At 39.9% G+C, this 13,311-nt stretch overlaps 3 protein-coding genes across 3 annotated transcripts in view; 1 reads left to right on the forward strand and 2 right to left on the reverse strand.

Moving 5' to 3' along the window:
• Positions 1–779: 779 nt before the first annotated feature.
• LOC106805784 (mitochondrial import inner membrane translocase subunit Tim23-like) lies at positions 780–5,028 on the reverse strand. Its single transcript, XM_014807509.1, has 5 exons — positions 4,845–5,028; positions 4,225–4,286; positions 2,617–2,713; positions 1,061–1,177; positions 780–793 (listed from the first exon to the last, which is right to left on the reverse strand). The coding sequence occupies exons 1-5, from the start codon at positions 4,912–4,914 to the stop codon at positions 780–782; spliced, it is 360 nt and encodes a 119-aa protein (XP_014662995.1). The 5' UTR covers positions 4,915–5,028.
• Positions 5,029–5,263: 235 nt separating this feature from the next.
• LOC106805798 (lisH domain-containing protein C1711.05-like) lies at positions 5,264–7,441 on the forward strand. Its single transcript, XM_014807535.1, has 2 exons — positions 5,264–6,606; positions 7,277–7,441. The coding sequence occupies exons 1-2, from the start codon at positions 5,702–5,704 to the stop codon at positions 7,398–7,400; spliced, it is 1,029 nt and encodes a 342-aa protein (XP_014663021.1). The 5' UTR covers positions 5,264–5,701; the 3' UTR covers positions 7,401–7,441.
• A 1,002-nt stretch (positions 7,442–8,443) lies between these two features.
• LOC106805797 (germ cell-less protein-like 1) overlaps positions 8,444–13,311 on the reverse strand; it is a gene marked incomplete in the record, with an annotated part of 11,264 nt that continues 6,396 nt past the window's right edge. Inside the window, 2 exon segments of the mRNA XM_014807534.1 lie at positions 8,444–9,726; positions 10,773–10,862. Coding sequence (XP_014663020.1) covers positions 9,532–9,726; positions 10,773–10,862 — 285 coding nt within the window.

The raw sequence follows: 13,311 nt of genomic DNA on the forward strand, positions 1-13,311 counted from the left end.
CCTTACTCCCCTCTCGCGGATAGTATCGGCCACGGCACAATTAGTAGCACGGGAAAACTTTCGCAGGCAAATGACCGTAATTTGGCTCAAAATTTTTCCCCCCCCCCCCCTGGGGCACAATATATGAATTTGCGCCTATAATACACGCGCACGCGTGCGTGCGTGCGTCCAAGCCCGTGTGTGCGCGTCCATTCGTGTGTGTATGTGTGATTATGTGACTATAAAAACGCGTATTATAGCCATATATCCATTAAAAAAAAAATCAAAACCTGTGTGATATGTTTTGGGGCCAGTCCTCATTCATTCACATACCAGAAATGAGCAAAATCCATTGAACCTGAACTGACTTATGGCCATTTCCATTTTTGCCAAAAAGTGGACGTGGCTCGAATGTAGGTCTACTGGCGTGCTCCAAAATAGAACGTTCAAACCTCTCCCATAGGAGTAAGAGTAACAACTATATGCAATTTGAAACGTGTGGGTCAAACGGTACTTGAGTTATCGTTGACTGTAGCCAAATGTTGACGGACAGACGGACGTACAACGGACGACACCCCATGGCAATAGCTCATCTTGACGATGTCAAGACGAGCTAAAAACTAACCCTGTCATCTTTTATTGCTGGTGTTCAAATCAAAAGATAGGGGCATATGGAATCAAAATTTGTTCTAGTTGTCACCGTAAAAGGCAGCACTAGTGGTGCCAGCCATTAACATAAGTAACAATTGACCAATTTGAAATATAACATTGAACATCTAACTGTTATTAAGCAACACAAATTAGAGTAAAAGAACTGAAACGTTTTTATGGAAGATAATGTGTAAAGCTCTTCATTCAGCTGCTTAAGTTTATATACTACTACTACATAACTAATTAGGCAATTAACGTTCGATCACAACTAATTTCATTAATATATGTACAACATTTGAAGATCTAATGTGATTATAGGATATTTATGATAGCGAATGAAGGCAAAACTTTTATAAAAAGCCCATCGACAATATATAAAGAAGAATCAACATTATAAACTCTGTAAAAATATTAACGAATATTGAATTACTTTGTGACATAATGGTAAATAAAACATACTGTGTTCTGCGGATCGCTCCTGTCTGTCCTGCCACTGCTGTTTCTCTTGCTCCAATGTAGAGGCCATTAACACCACCAAGGACTGCCCCTGTGTTAAAATACTAGCATGAATTTGACATAAAATTTATGCATTATTTTCGTCTATGATACCAGGATTTAAAATTGTGTGAAATTGTGCTAAATTTGTCTTCAATTTTAAAAATAGCAACCTCAAAGTTCCCACACGTGCAAAATTTAGAGACCCATGTTTTTCAGCTTAATATTTTTCAGCTTCATGTTTTTCTGCTTAATATGATTTCAATAACTTCCAAAAAATATTCCGAAAACAAATTCTTTGCTCCTTTACTTGCACATGCATTTTTCTCACCTTACCTAAAAAGGTAGTTGTTACCCCTTGACTATTGAACTTTTCAGATTAATACAGTAGGTGGGTGTAAAAATCCTTACAAACTTGGGTCATTATGTAGAATGTTTTGCAACACGAAAAACCACATGGCACATACAACCATGATACCTTAAATATATACATTCCAATGTAACCAGCTAACAGTTCTATTTCTTTAAATAATATCAAGAGTAGATATTTAGGGAAGGAGTGTGACATCAATAAACAGGGGAAATTCGTCATTTACTAGCCTTAAAATACCTACGATTTACTACGCGTAACGCAAACAAACTTGAGCTCAAATCGTACACAGTACATTCGCCTAGCATCGTGCGAAATCGTTTCCTCGTATACACCCGCAATCCGTAAATATAGACTAAAACGTACGACACGATTTTCCATTCTGTAGCCAGCAAAATCTATGCGTTCAGAGACGAATTTGAAACAAAAGGCAGCTACTAACGCGCTATTGCTAACTCGGCGGGCAATGTGGCTCGCTGGGAGATTTGAGTCCGATCTGCTGCTGATAGCGGATTGGCGTGCGTGCGTGGTATGGGGGCATGCCAGCTGTATGCCGGTATGTAGCTGTGTACCGGGTCAAAGGTTATCTCGCCGAGTGTTGCGTTGATGCCTAATCTCCCAGCGAGCCACATTGCCCGCCGAGTTAGCAATAGTGCGTTAGTAGCTGCCTTTTGTTTCAAATTCGTCTCTGAACACATTTTTGCTGGCTACAGAATGGAAAATCGTGTCATATGTTTTAGTCTATATCTCCGGATTGCGGGTGTATACGAGGAAACGATTTCGTACGATGCTAGGCAAATGTACTGGGTACGATTTGAGCTCAAGTTGGTTGCGTTACGCGTAGTAAATCGTAGGTATTTTAAGGCTAGTAAATGACGAATTTCCCTTGTTTATTGATGTCACACTCCTTCCCTATTATCTACTCTTGATAATATGCAGCCACACATTAAAAATTAATACGATTAACATATTGACTAGAAAAAAGTTGAACGACAGCTATGAATTGGTCAATCAATATAAATTTATCTTGGTTGATGACAGTCTCCATGGAAATAGTACTTTTATTTGAATGAGCGACTGACAGATTGGATTTCTGTTCAAATCACGCCAACTTCACTTACCTGTCATCACTGAACCACCGATCTGTGAGAAGGCCAACTCAAACCTCCCCCGCTTGTGACTTGCACCTTCCGGAAAAATGAATTCGGGGCCTTCACTCTGGAGAAACAAGTACATACCATCAGATCCGTAGCTATTATGTACACCACATACATACAAACGCTACCCTTGTTAATTGCTACTCTAATTAATCCACTCAAAATGTTATATATCTTGAACCATATATAAAGAATGATGTTCTATATCTAGATTCAAAAATAAATACTGAAATTCAAAAGAATATAATAAAACTAGAAAGGGCAGTTGTCGCCAACTACATGTATCCCCCGTGATCTAGTATGAATAAAATATCTCTGTAAAGACGTAGAAGGTAGGTAAAGTTAAATAAGTCACAAAGACAAAGGTTTGTTACACAACTCATCTGCCTGAGATGTGCAAGTATGTTAAAATTGGTTGCCTTAGGGGTTTTGGTACGCGACACACCTTCTCCCCAAGATGTGTAAGTATACGAAGTTTGGTCGCGCTAGCTCAATTAGGGGCCGAGTTATACAGCGGAAGGGAAATGTGATGAAGGTCAAGGTCAAGGTCAAGGTCAAATAAAGGTCACAGTGACCTGGTTTCGGTACGCGACACACCTTCTCCCCAAGATGTGTAAGTATACCAAGTTTGGTCGCACTAGGTCAATTAGGGGCCGAGTTATAGAGCGGAAGGGAGATATGATCAAGGTCAAGGTCAAAGTCAAATAAAAGCCGCAGTGACGTGGTTTTGGTACGTGACACACTTTCTCCCCAAGATGTGTAAGTAGACTATGTTTGGTCATGCTAGGTCAATTAGGGGTCGAGTTACAGAGCGGAAGGGAAAGTGTCTGCGGCGGCGGCGGCTGGACAGACATGAAACCATACTATCCGCGCCGACTTTGACGTGGGGGATACAATTACATTAGAGCTGGTCCAACACCACTGACAGTCTGACACCCATAACCACTGATCACCTAAAAATACAATGCTTATCTGCCCCTAACAACCTTAATGTGTTGCTGAATTGGGCATGTCTCTGAATAAGAGGTGGATTGTGGCATATGGCATGTGTTATATCATGTTAAAATAGGGCCGAGGCTATTCGCCCGACTGCCACATGTGTATGTTGCTACTGTCTATTCGCCCGACCGTCTTGTTGATATCAAGAAATACAATTCTTGATATCAAGAAATATCCCTAACCCTAACCCTAACAATGAAAGCAGTGGTGCGGAAATTCTAAAAATGGCAATATCGAGAGATCTCGCGCGAGGATAAACTCTCGTAGACTGGTTCATATCCTTATAGACTGTCGGGCGAATAGCTAGCCTTTCTTATACACCCGACCGTAGGGCAAATACTCACTCTCTTAAAATAGCAGGTTAACATATGCCTATTAGTTATATCACAAGCTCTGCCTGCTTCGGCAGCACAATAAGTTAGTAACATTGTTATAGACAGGTAAGTCCTGTAATTATTATTTCACACGATCAGTGAATTGGCAGTATAAGGCACCCTTAAAAAATATGTGAAAGAATAATTATACGTATATTATTATAAGTAAAATACATTAACGTATTAAACATAAAATTACCTGATACAAATAGCCTGGATCGATGTTGAGATATGGGGAGAGCTGCGTCATTGAACCAGTGCCTACAAACAAACATAAATATATTGTTTGGAAACAACACCCCACAACTGCACTATGAACACTGAACTAAACTCTCTTCTCATGAAGTCTGGCGAGAGTTGATAATGTGGTTTACCACTACCAGTCACAGGAGCCACACTTTTAAATATTGTGAGAAATCGTAAATTTACCACTACCTATTACATTACTAGTGGGACACGCTTTATAGCACTTGTAGTGTTAACACAAGTGTTAATAATTATATACCGTTTTATTAAGACTCTACGTCAACGCATTACGTAATGAGTATGCTATAATGAGTGCAAATGAGTCGTGCCATCACCTACTGTACTGTACTCTAGCTAATACTAATACTAGCAGGAGTAAGATCATATAGGTATATGTAGGGGTAGGTAGGTAGGTGTATATGTAGGTGTGGTGGGGTAGGTATATAGGTATAGGTATATATAATATAGGTATATATGGTAGATATTATCTTACTCCTGATAGTATTATTACATCATGATCATGGAAGACAGACAATTCACAAAGGTTAAAACAACATCATAACTTTGCATTACCTGGAAGATTTAGGGGTACATTTCCTGCTCCATAGGGAGAGCTATAACCTCCAGTGCCATACCGATCCATCGTTTAAAAATGAAGCTAAGCAATTATAATAGAAAAAAGAACAAATCACCGGACCTCACCAAACACCTCATTCAACAACATCAACCTCAAACCATTAGTGTCAAGCAAAGATGTCAAGCGAAGGGTCAATACGCGTGTGCTCTCATAAATGATAGCACACTATTCTAAAATAAGATGGGCACCAAGTTTAATTTACTACACCTTTATTAGAAAAAAATTATTTATATCTTAAAATTAAAAAATACAATAGTAAGTCTAAAATTTACTTAATATCATAAACTTCACTAGTTATTCTATTATTTATTATTTATTATGAATAATCGCCTAAACGACGTGACGTCATTGGAAATTGTTCCCAACATGTCAGCTCCCGTGGAAAACGTGGTATACTCAGGCATTTCTAAATTTTGGTGAAGTACCGGGTATACTAGCTGATTAGCAGATGAGCATTTGACATATGTCTTTAAACAGACTGTGTTATAATTTGTGGTAGAGTATCCTGGTTATCAAAAGAGCAAACGTTTTGGTCTGAGTAATCAGTCTTCAAACGGACTCGGGACTGCATGTGACGTCAATGGTCATTTTTACAAGCAAAAATCGAGAAGTACAAATTTGAAAAGATGATAACGGCCCGACGATATGACTTCTCCCCTATTACAAGTTACAACATTAGGTCAACACTACAGTACTGAATATTGTTGTCAGGGAGTAGTCGCGCCGATGTAGCAGGGTATATACTGGTTAGGTACTTAGTATTCTGATAGTAAAAAATCACAGTGTCAGTGAAATGGAAAGTATAAAATTAAAGGAACCTGAAAGTGAAAGCATTGACATTGGCATGGTAGACTCTGCCAGTGCCAATGAATGCACATCAAATGGCGATGAAGAAGAGGCAATCTCTGGCTCTCATCAGCAAAATACAGGCAATTGTCCACGCAACAATAATCTAACCATTGATACTAAACCAGAGCTAGAGACGAACTGCGATAATAGTATGGATACTACTACTAGGGATAGTACTGTACCACCAACTAATACGATAACTCATGTGAAACTCGATGGCAGGAATAATAATGTTACCAGCAAAGAAGATATCTTGTCCAGCAGGAATCAGGATACTACTACTAGCGGTGGCATTGCCTTCAGTGACACTATTATAAACAAAACACAAGATCATATTCGTAGTAATCTACCCATGGAGATGAGTGCTGTGGGACAGACCATCGGCAATGCAAGCTTGATCAGCAATAAAGAAGGAGAGATCACCTGCAGTAGGAATGAGCAAAGTTGCACGAATGTGAATGCTACAGGGACAGTTTTTGAAAATGAGATCCATGTTCAGAATCATAATGATGGACTGCCATCCATCAGAAGCGTGTGTACAGAAGTGAATATGAGCAACACCGTTTCACACAAATCAGATAATAGGCTTAACCCATGTAGGATTTCTCAAGATGCAACTGAAACAAATGTGAATGAATCCTCATCTGACTCTGGTACAGAAGATAGTGACAGTGACAGTAATAGCAGCAATGATGATGAAACCCCAATTATTGTAACATTAGAACAAGATTCTTTGAAGAGAAATACTGGAGATACTGAGCTACAAACTACTACCACTATTAATACTATTAGTATTGATAGTTCTAGCTCATCTGATTCATCAAGCTCTTCTTCTGATTCCACTTCAAGGTATATACACAAATATGCAGCAGCACATATATATGTGGAAGCTATTGTTTATGTAAATGATTTCATATTATATAACACTGTAATTGTCTTGACCGTGACAAACAATGTCTGTAGATTTATGTATAATGTATTACATAGCACTAAATATAAGCTGCGTTCACACGAGGATTTCAGTTCCGTACTGAGCGTTCACATGTTAAAAATATTCAAGACTTATACGCGGCTTAGTCAGTACCGTACTGAAATACGAGGCTTACTCGGCGCGGAAAGTGATTCTGAGCTGAAACATTCGGCACCACGCTGGCCGCGTATTGTCTGTCGTGTGAACGCAATTTCGAATTGCAAAACTTTAGTGCTCTTACCTAGACTGGTACCCTTTCGCTACACGACGTTAGTGTAGCGTGTGGAACTGTCGACCAGGTACCAATCTATATTATACCTAGCCAGCTAAGCCTCGATTCTCGTGTGAACGCTCCGGGTTGTGTTAGCACGGTATTTCAGCCGAATTCAGCACCAGATAAGTACAAAACCAGCGAGGCCGTGTATCTCGTGTGAACGCAGCTATAGGCTTTCCATGTTATGGAATAGAAACATTTAACCTATAATAAATCTACATGGAATATAACTTTGTATTTAATTATATATGTCTATTTTGTTTATGAAATATTAGTGATGATGATGAAGTCCAAGAGAAACAGCAACTGCCAACTACCAAGGTGAATAAGGGAATGCCAGATGGAAAAATGGAACTGCTAGACGAAATGCTACCTATAGTATGTATTCCTTTTAGTTAAATTTAGCTCCATGTTACTGGAAATAATCACAAAACATCAACGTTTATATGCGAAAATATTGAACATTTATTATAAATAAGTATATATGTTACTAACTCTAGTACTATAGCCCTTGTTCACCAGAGGCGCCCCTGTGGCGAACAAGGGCTATAGTGCTAGAGCTAATATGTTACTTCAGGGGTAGAAATTAACTTTTGAGCAAGGGAGTCCGTTGACTCCCCGCCGTCAAAAAGAGGGAGTCCGCAGCAAAATGAAGGAGTCCACAGTCTGAAGTTCAAAACTAAAGATATTAACAAACGCATGTGCTTATTTTGAAGATTCATGCGATTGCACGTCTGCCAAATTGTCTTTGGGTATTTGCTGAAAAAAATACGCCAATTCCGCGAGGCCGTGCGCTGGAACGAACCAAGGAGCTAAATATAACAAGGAGAGGAAGCGCCGCCATATCTGGCCCAAATTTGGGTTCGGCAGAGACCCTAGAACAGATTAGTGTTAGTGTGTGTATGTGTGATTATGTGACTATAAAAACGCGTATTATAGCCATATATCCACTTTTTGTGCTTTGGGGGGGGGTGGAAGTTTGAGCCGAAATGCGGCCATTTGCCTGCTGAAATTTTACCGTGCTAACGAGGTCGTAGGCGATACCATTTGGGAGGGGGAGGCAAATATTGAGGGGAAGTGAGTGAAAGGGGAGAAGGAAGGGAAGAGGAGAGACAAGGAGGGAGGGAGTAATGCAGAGGGAGATGCAATTTCATTTTGTTAGCCACGTTGTTAGCGATCATCGCTCCATCTAGCATGTATCACTATCCTTGTGTAAAATTCATTATTTAATGTTTGTATTTGGAAGTGCACATGGTAATAAATTGAAGCAAACAATATAATGTAACATTATGGATATTAACATTGATATTAACCAATACCAATATATGTAAACCTGAGTGAAAGCGTTGTCTGCTTGTGTGTATCATAACTCACAAAGCTTGAACAGGTCGCGAGACAATGGATGAGGTTGTCGGTTTAGTAAAAATGCTTGACATTTGGGGTATATTTGCAAAAAACACTTTATAGCACCAACACTCAAGTGCACAAAAAGCATCCTATAATATATAAACATGAGGTCCTAATATAATGCTAATAGAGCTTGTTATTAGACATTGTGCATTAGAAACAGCACATAAAACTATCAAACCACTGTGTTAGCTATTAATTGCCACCAGTTTCCAATTTTATTGTGAGAGACCATGAATTGTATCACGGGTGAATAATGAGAAATTGTCAATAATGACAAATTGGAATTTGTAATTATTCACTCCTGATTGTATCTATTTGTCATCAAACAAACACAACTATGAAAAGGCTCCTACCACAGAAGACTATCAACTAAATTAAATAAATTATAAATAAATAGGTAGCTAAACGGCATAAGAATTATTAATAAATCCAATCAATATTATTATTTTCATATGAAACAAACTAGGATGTACAATCGTGATGAGATTGGAATGATTCTAATTTCGTGATCACAACCTTCTTATAAATGCAATTTCAACGAGTGTAGAAACTCTATAGAACAAGCAATACAAGCTGTTGTTACTGAACTTAAGGAACAACCTAAAGTAGACACAATGAAGACGGTGTACAACTACATAGATAGCAGAACACACAATGTCGACATTCTTATTACAACTTGAATAAATCTGCACATTTTTCCTACCAACTAGTGAATAACAAATGTCCTACATTTGACACAATGTATCACTTGTTGTTGTTATACATAAATATAATATCAGACGGACAACTTACAAATGCGCTTTCACAAAACGCTTTGGCATTTTAGCAACAAATTGCATTTGGTTCCAACAACCTTGGTCTTGATGTCTTTAGTTTAGCATGCATGCCATTATAAACATGTCATCTTGTTATGTCTTACTCATTTGTAAAAACCGACCAACTAATAACCACATGTTTAGCACAAGAAACTTGTTCAGAAAAGTAGTTTAACATAGAATATGTGTTAACTATAAATAACCTTACAATATAAAGCATTTTCACAGATGTCCCCCCCCCCCTTGCGCTGCAATACATTGTGCATTGTCTGTTTTATGGATGTTGCTATAACTAATGCTGGATACTACAATTGTACTTCTTCTTCTCCCACTCTGAGATTTCCTCCACCTTCTATTTCTGGAGGTATGTTATTTGGCACCTCTTCTTCACCATGATTTAGATTGCTAGCTGCAACTTCTTCGGGGGTAAAGAAAAGCAGATGCACACTGATGTACAGAGGAAAAGCCACCTTTCTGTCCACGTGCAGCACTAGTGCCTCCTATTAAAAAACATTTTAATACTTATGTGTTTCATGCGAATAATCATGAGATACACACATGATTAAATACATTAATACTAGCAGACCTAAAAAAAAAACTTCCAGACACAATGAATGTCATTTGTTGCAAAATTGAATTAAAGGCATACTAGGCCCATTAATTATGCAATGTTGACGAATGCTAGAGTAATTGGCAACTTGTGTAGTGAATAAGTACATAACCTTACATCCAAACGCATATTAATTTGTCCAATATCACTGCTGGTTACTAAGAAATGTCTAATTGAAATCCGCAGTCCAAAAAATCAGTTGTTTACAGTTTCAAACCGCTGCCGGCGAAGCGGGTGTGATACAGATTTATAGTGCACCGGACATTTTCGCACGCATGCTCGGCCGTACGCAATGCTATCATCAGTGATTTCATAAACACGGACGCTCGTGATAAGGAACTTTTTGTCAGGTCTGTCCATGTGCGTCCGTGATTAGTACGTGTGTTTTACTCTATTTCCATGTCTAGTCCGTGTCCGTGGTTACACCGCTGACACCTCCGTTTCATCTGGCATCCAAAACATATGGGCTGCACAAATGTTTACGTCATCGCTTGACTCCTGGATGACATTTACGGCACGTAAATGAATGTCAACAACCGATTTCAAGTCTTGCTTGTAATGTAACCAGCAGTGATAATGGACAAACTAATACTCGTTTGGCTATAAGGTAATGTACTTATTAACTACACAAGGTGCCAGTCACTCTAGCATTCGTCAACATTGCATAATCAATGGGCCTAGTATGCCTTTAATACACTCATATCCTATGGAATGCTATAATAATTATACTTTATAGATACACACTTTTGTATAAGTGCACACTTTCGTATAAGTGTAAGAATCATATGGACGTTTTTATGGGAACATATGAATAATACACTCACTAACATTTATACATCATATACGTATACATTGAGGTATGTCAACATGCCCTACATTATAGATTCAGGAAAAGCGAAGTTTATTATACAGTGTATTTAAGACAAAATGACTCGCCTCATCCTTTGATAGGGCTCCATGCGTTTTTTCTGTAGACTTCTCGTACGTCACCTGTCCTTTTTCATCCAAGGCAATTACAGAAAACCTGTTAACATTAAAAAATGAGCCATACACAACTATCAATGTTCCAAACATACAAACTATACCCAGGAGAGACAGAGTCAACAGCCATTGTACCCTTTTCAAAGTACACATAAGTATTGATGCACATCTCCCCTGACCAGATCTGAGAATGAATATTTTTATTTGTGCACTTTTAGGGGATGGTCATAAAAATTTATAGTCTGTAGAGTTTTGATAACGTTGATAATTGTGGACGGCCCCTAAGTTACTAAGGAACAAGATGTAATTGTGTTAAAATTAAAATATGCATATATATATATATATATATATATATATATATGTGCTATACCAATATTATAGTTTAATTTTCCAATGACAGACTCACAAATTCACAAGTTTGATCGCCAATTTATGTGTAAAACTTTGGACTTCATTACTAGATACCCATGGATGACCAAAAATAAAACATTAACAATTTAAACAAGAGCTTCGATTGGAATAAATGTGACTAGACGTCTCGCAGCCCTCCTCGTGCACCAGCACGAAAACGCCGCATAGCAGCCGCCAATACAAACAACCAGCACTATCCTGAACACTTTCTCAAGTCCCTTTAGGGTATACGGAAAACGGTCCGGAAATCGTCCAGCGAGAGTTGTGTTCGTAGCACGACGGTTTTGACTACCCACGTAGCTCGAGATTTGCTGCAAATGCTACCAGAAAGTAGTTTGGCCTAATGGCCGCGCGTCCTATAGCCGTCAAAAACGGAGTTTAAACGTTTTCCGTCGTGACACGCCCACGGCAACTGCCAATCACCGCGCGCGCGCTTCTAGCATAGGCTAGTTGCTGGGGAAATTTCGTGTCATTATTCTTTACCCGTACTCTAAACCCGGCCAGGCCGTACTAAGGCTATTGGCCCGTAGCAACGTGCCCCACGTGCCCACGTGTGTTGTTACGAGGTACGACAGGTTTGAAACATAGTCTACGGATCAAATCCATATTCTACAGGATTCACATACGATCGAAGCCATTCACATACAGGTTTCGACACGGGATTCACTGCACGTCTGACAAGACGACGGCAGTCGACGTATATAAGTCAACCTCGTAGCAACGTGCCCCAGATGAGTCTAGCACATATGCCGGCCGATAGATCGCGCCACTAGTCTACAAAAATCTATCGTGCGGGGTTTCTTTAAGGGACGGTAGAGGGTAGCAGTGCACGGAAATGCTTGCGCATGCGCAGATGACCGGGGGCCGGTGTGTGCCGAGAGACATTTCGCAAATGATGTGGTGAGTCTTAGCGCTAAATAACTATATTCAGTAAGTTCCCGTTTGTCCTTTAGAGGCTAAATGAGCACAAAAATCTACACTGTCCGCTGGGAGCTATGCATCCGTGCGCCGGCCTATGGATTTTGCGCACGGATGCATAGCTCCCAGCGCCCAATACTATCGTAGCACGTTCCCGCGCGCCTTGCCGCAGAACTGCGCGCAACATCCGTGCAGCGGTCAGGATCAACGCCTCCTTTGCGCATCGCCTCTCTAGTATCCGGTCTCTCCTCTGGACGTGATGCGGCCATGATGCCGAGGCGCGCCGAGGATTGACACTTTGTGTCTTCCAATCACAGCCTACGCCGTACCTCTCTATAATATAATATAAGGTGGGGACCCATCACAGTACCAAATCGCCGATCTCAGGAACTAGGGCATTCTGCTAGGCTAGAACGGTTTCCTACGATAGAGTTTGGCACAAAAACGAAAATAGCACGCTGTTTAGCGCACTGCGCTACGTCCTTCTGTTGCATTTTGGCATCTCCGTAATCAGAATAAGTCCCGCCTTCTTCGTTGATGGGCATGAATGGGGCGTCAACGACGTGACCCGTTACTGCATGTAGGTGTTTGGCGAGACTGCTTGCTTTTCGTAAATAATGAAAGGTCATTCATTGAACATTGAAGTTTTTCTTAAAATTAAATAATTCCGAAAATCCCTAACCGCGCTACTCGATTGTTTTAGCCAATGAACATAGCTGTGTTTGTGACGTCTTGCCCGCGCGCTTTATGCTTGGCTTAGCGGGCCTCGAAATGGATATCGGAGGCAGGCACCTCGCAACCCGCGTGTTTGTTTACATATATTATAGCTTTGTGACGTACGGTGTTCGGGAGTTCTGCGATGATAACCTCGTAATTTCTCACATTTCTTAAGGTGCATGGAACATTTTACCAATTTATAGTGTCAGTTAGTCACGGATATGTCAAAGTAAGTACTAACCGTATATGTTTCACATACGTTCACCTATTTTGCACACAGGCGGTCGATCATTGTGAAAAATTGTGTGAAGATTTATTTTTCTTGAGACGTTCCAAGCCGCCTGTGGTACAAGGCCGGATAGAGAGCATGGCGAGATTGACAACTATGTAGCGTAACACATCGGCTTTGCTCTCACAACCATGCTCTCTATCCTTGAGCCCTTTCATC

This window comes from Priapulus caudatus, unplaced genomic scaffold (assembly GCF_000485595.1).
Source record: "Priapulus caudatus unplaced genomic scaffold, Priapulus_caudatus-5.0.1 Scaffold127, whole genome shotgun sequence".
In the NCBI taxonomy this organism is placed as follows: domain Eukaryota; kingdom Metazoa; phylum Priapulida; class Priapulimorpha; order Priapulimorphida; family Priapulidae; genus Priapulus; species Priapulus caudatus.

What these genes read in the sequence shown, in the direction of transcription:
- LOC106805784 (XM_014807509.1), bottom strand. Translation starts at nt 4,914, where the DNA reads ATGGATCGGTATGGCACTGGAGGTTATAGCTCTCCCTATGGAGCAGGA. An exon ending in TGTACCCCTAAATCTTCCAG is followed by an intron (nt 4,287 to 4,844) that starts GTAATGCAAAGT and finishes GTTTGTTTGTAG; the next exon opens with GCACTGGTTCAATGACGCAG. An exon ending in CGGTGGTTCAGTGATGACAG is followed by an intron (nt 1,178 to 2,616) that starts GTAAGTGAAGTT and finishes ATTTTAACACAG; the next exon opens with GGGCAGTCCTTGGTGGTGTT.
- LOC106805798 (XM_014807535.1), top strand. Translation starts at nt 5,702, where the DNA reads ATGGAAAGTATAAAATTAAAGGAACCTGAAAGTGAAAGCATTGACATT. An exon ending in TCTTCTGATTCCACTTCAAG is followed by an intron (nt 6,607 to 7,276) that starts GTATATACACAA and finishes ATGAAATATTAG; the next exon opens with TGATGATGATGAAGTCCAAG.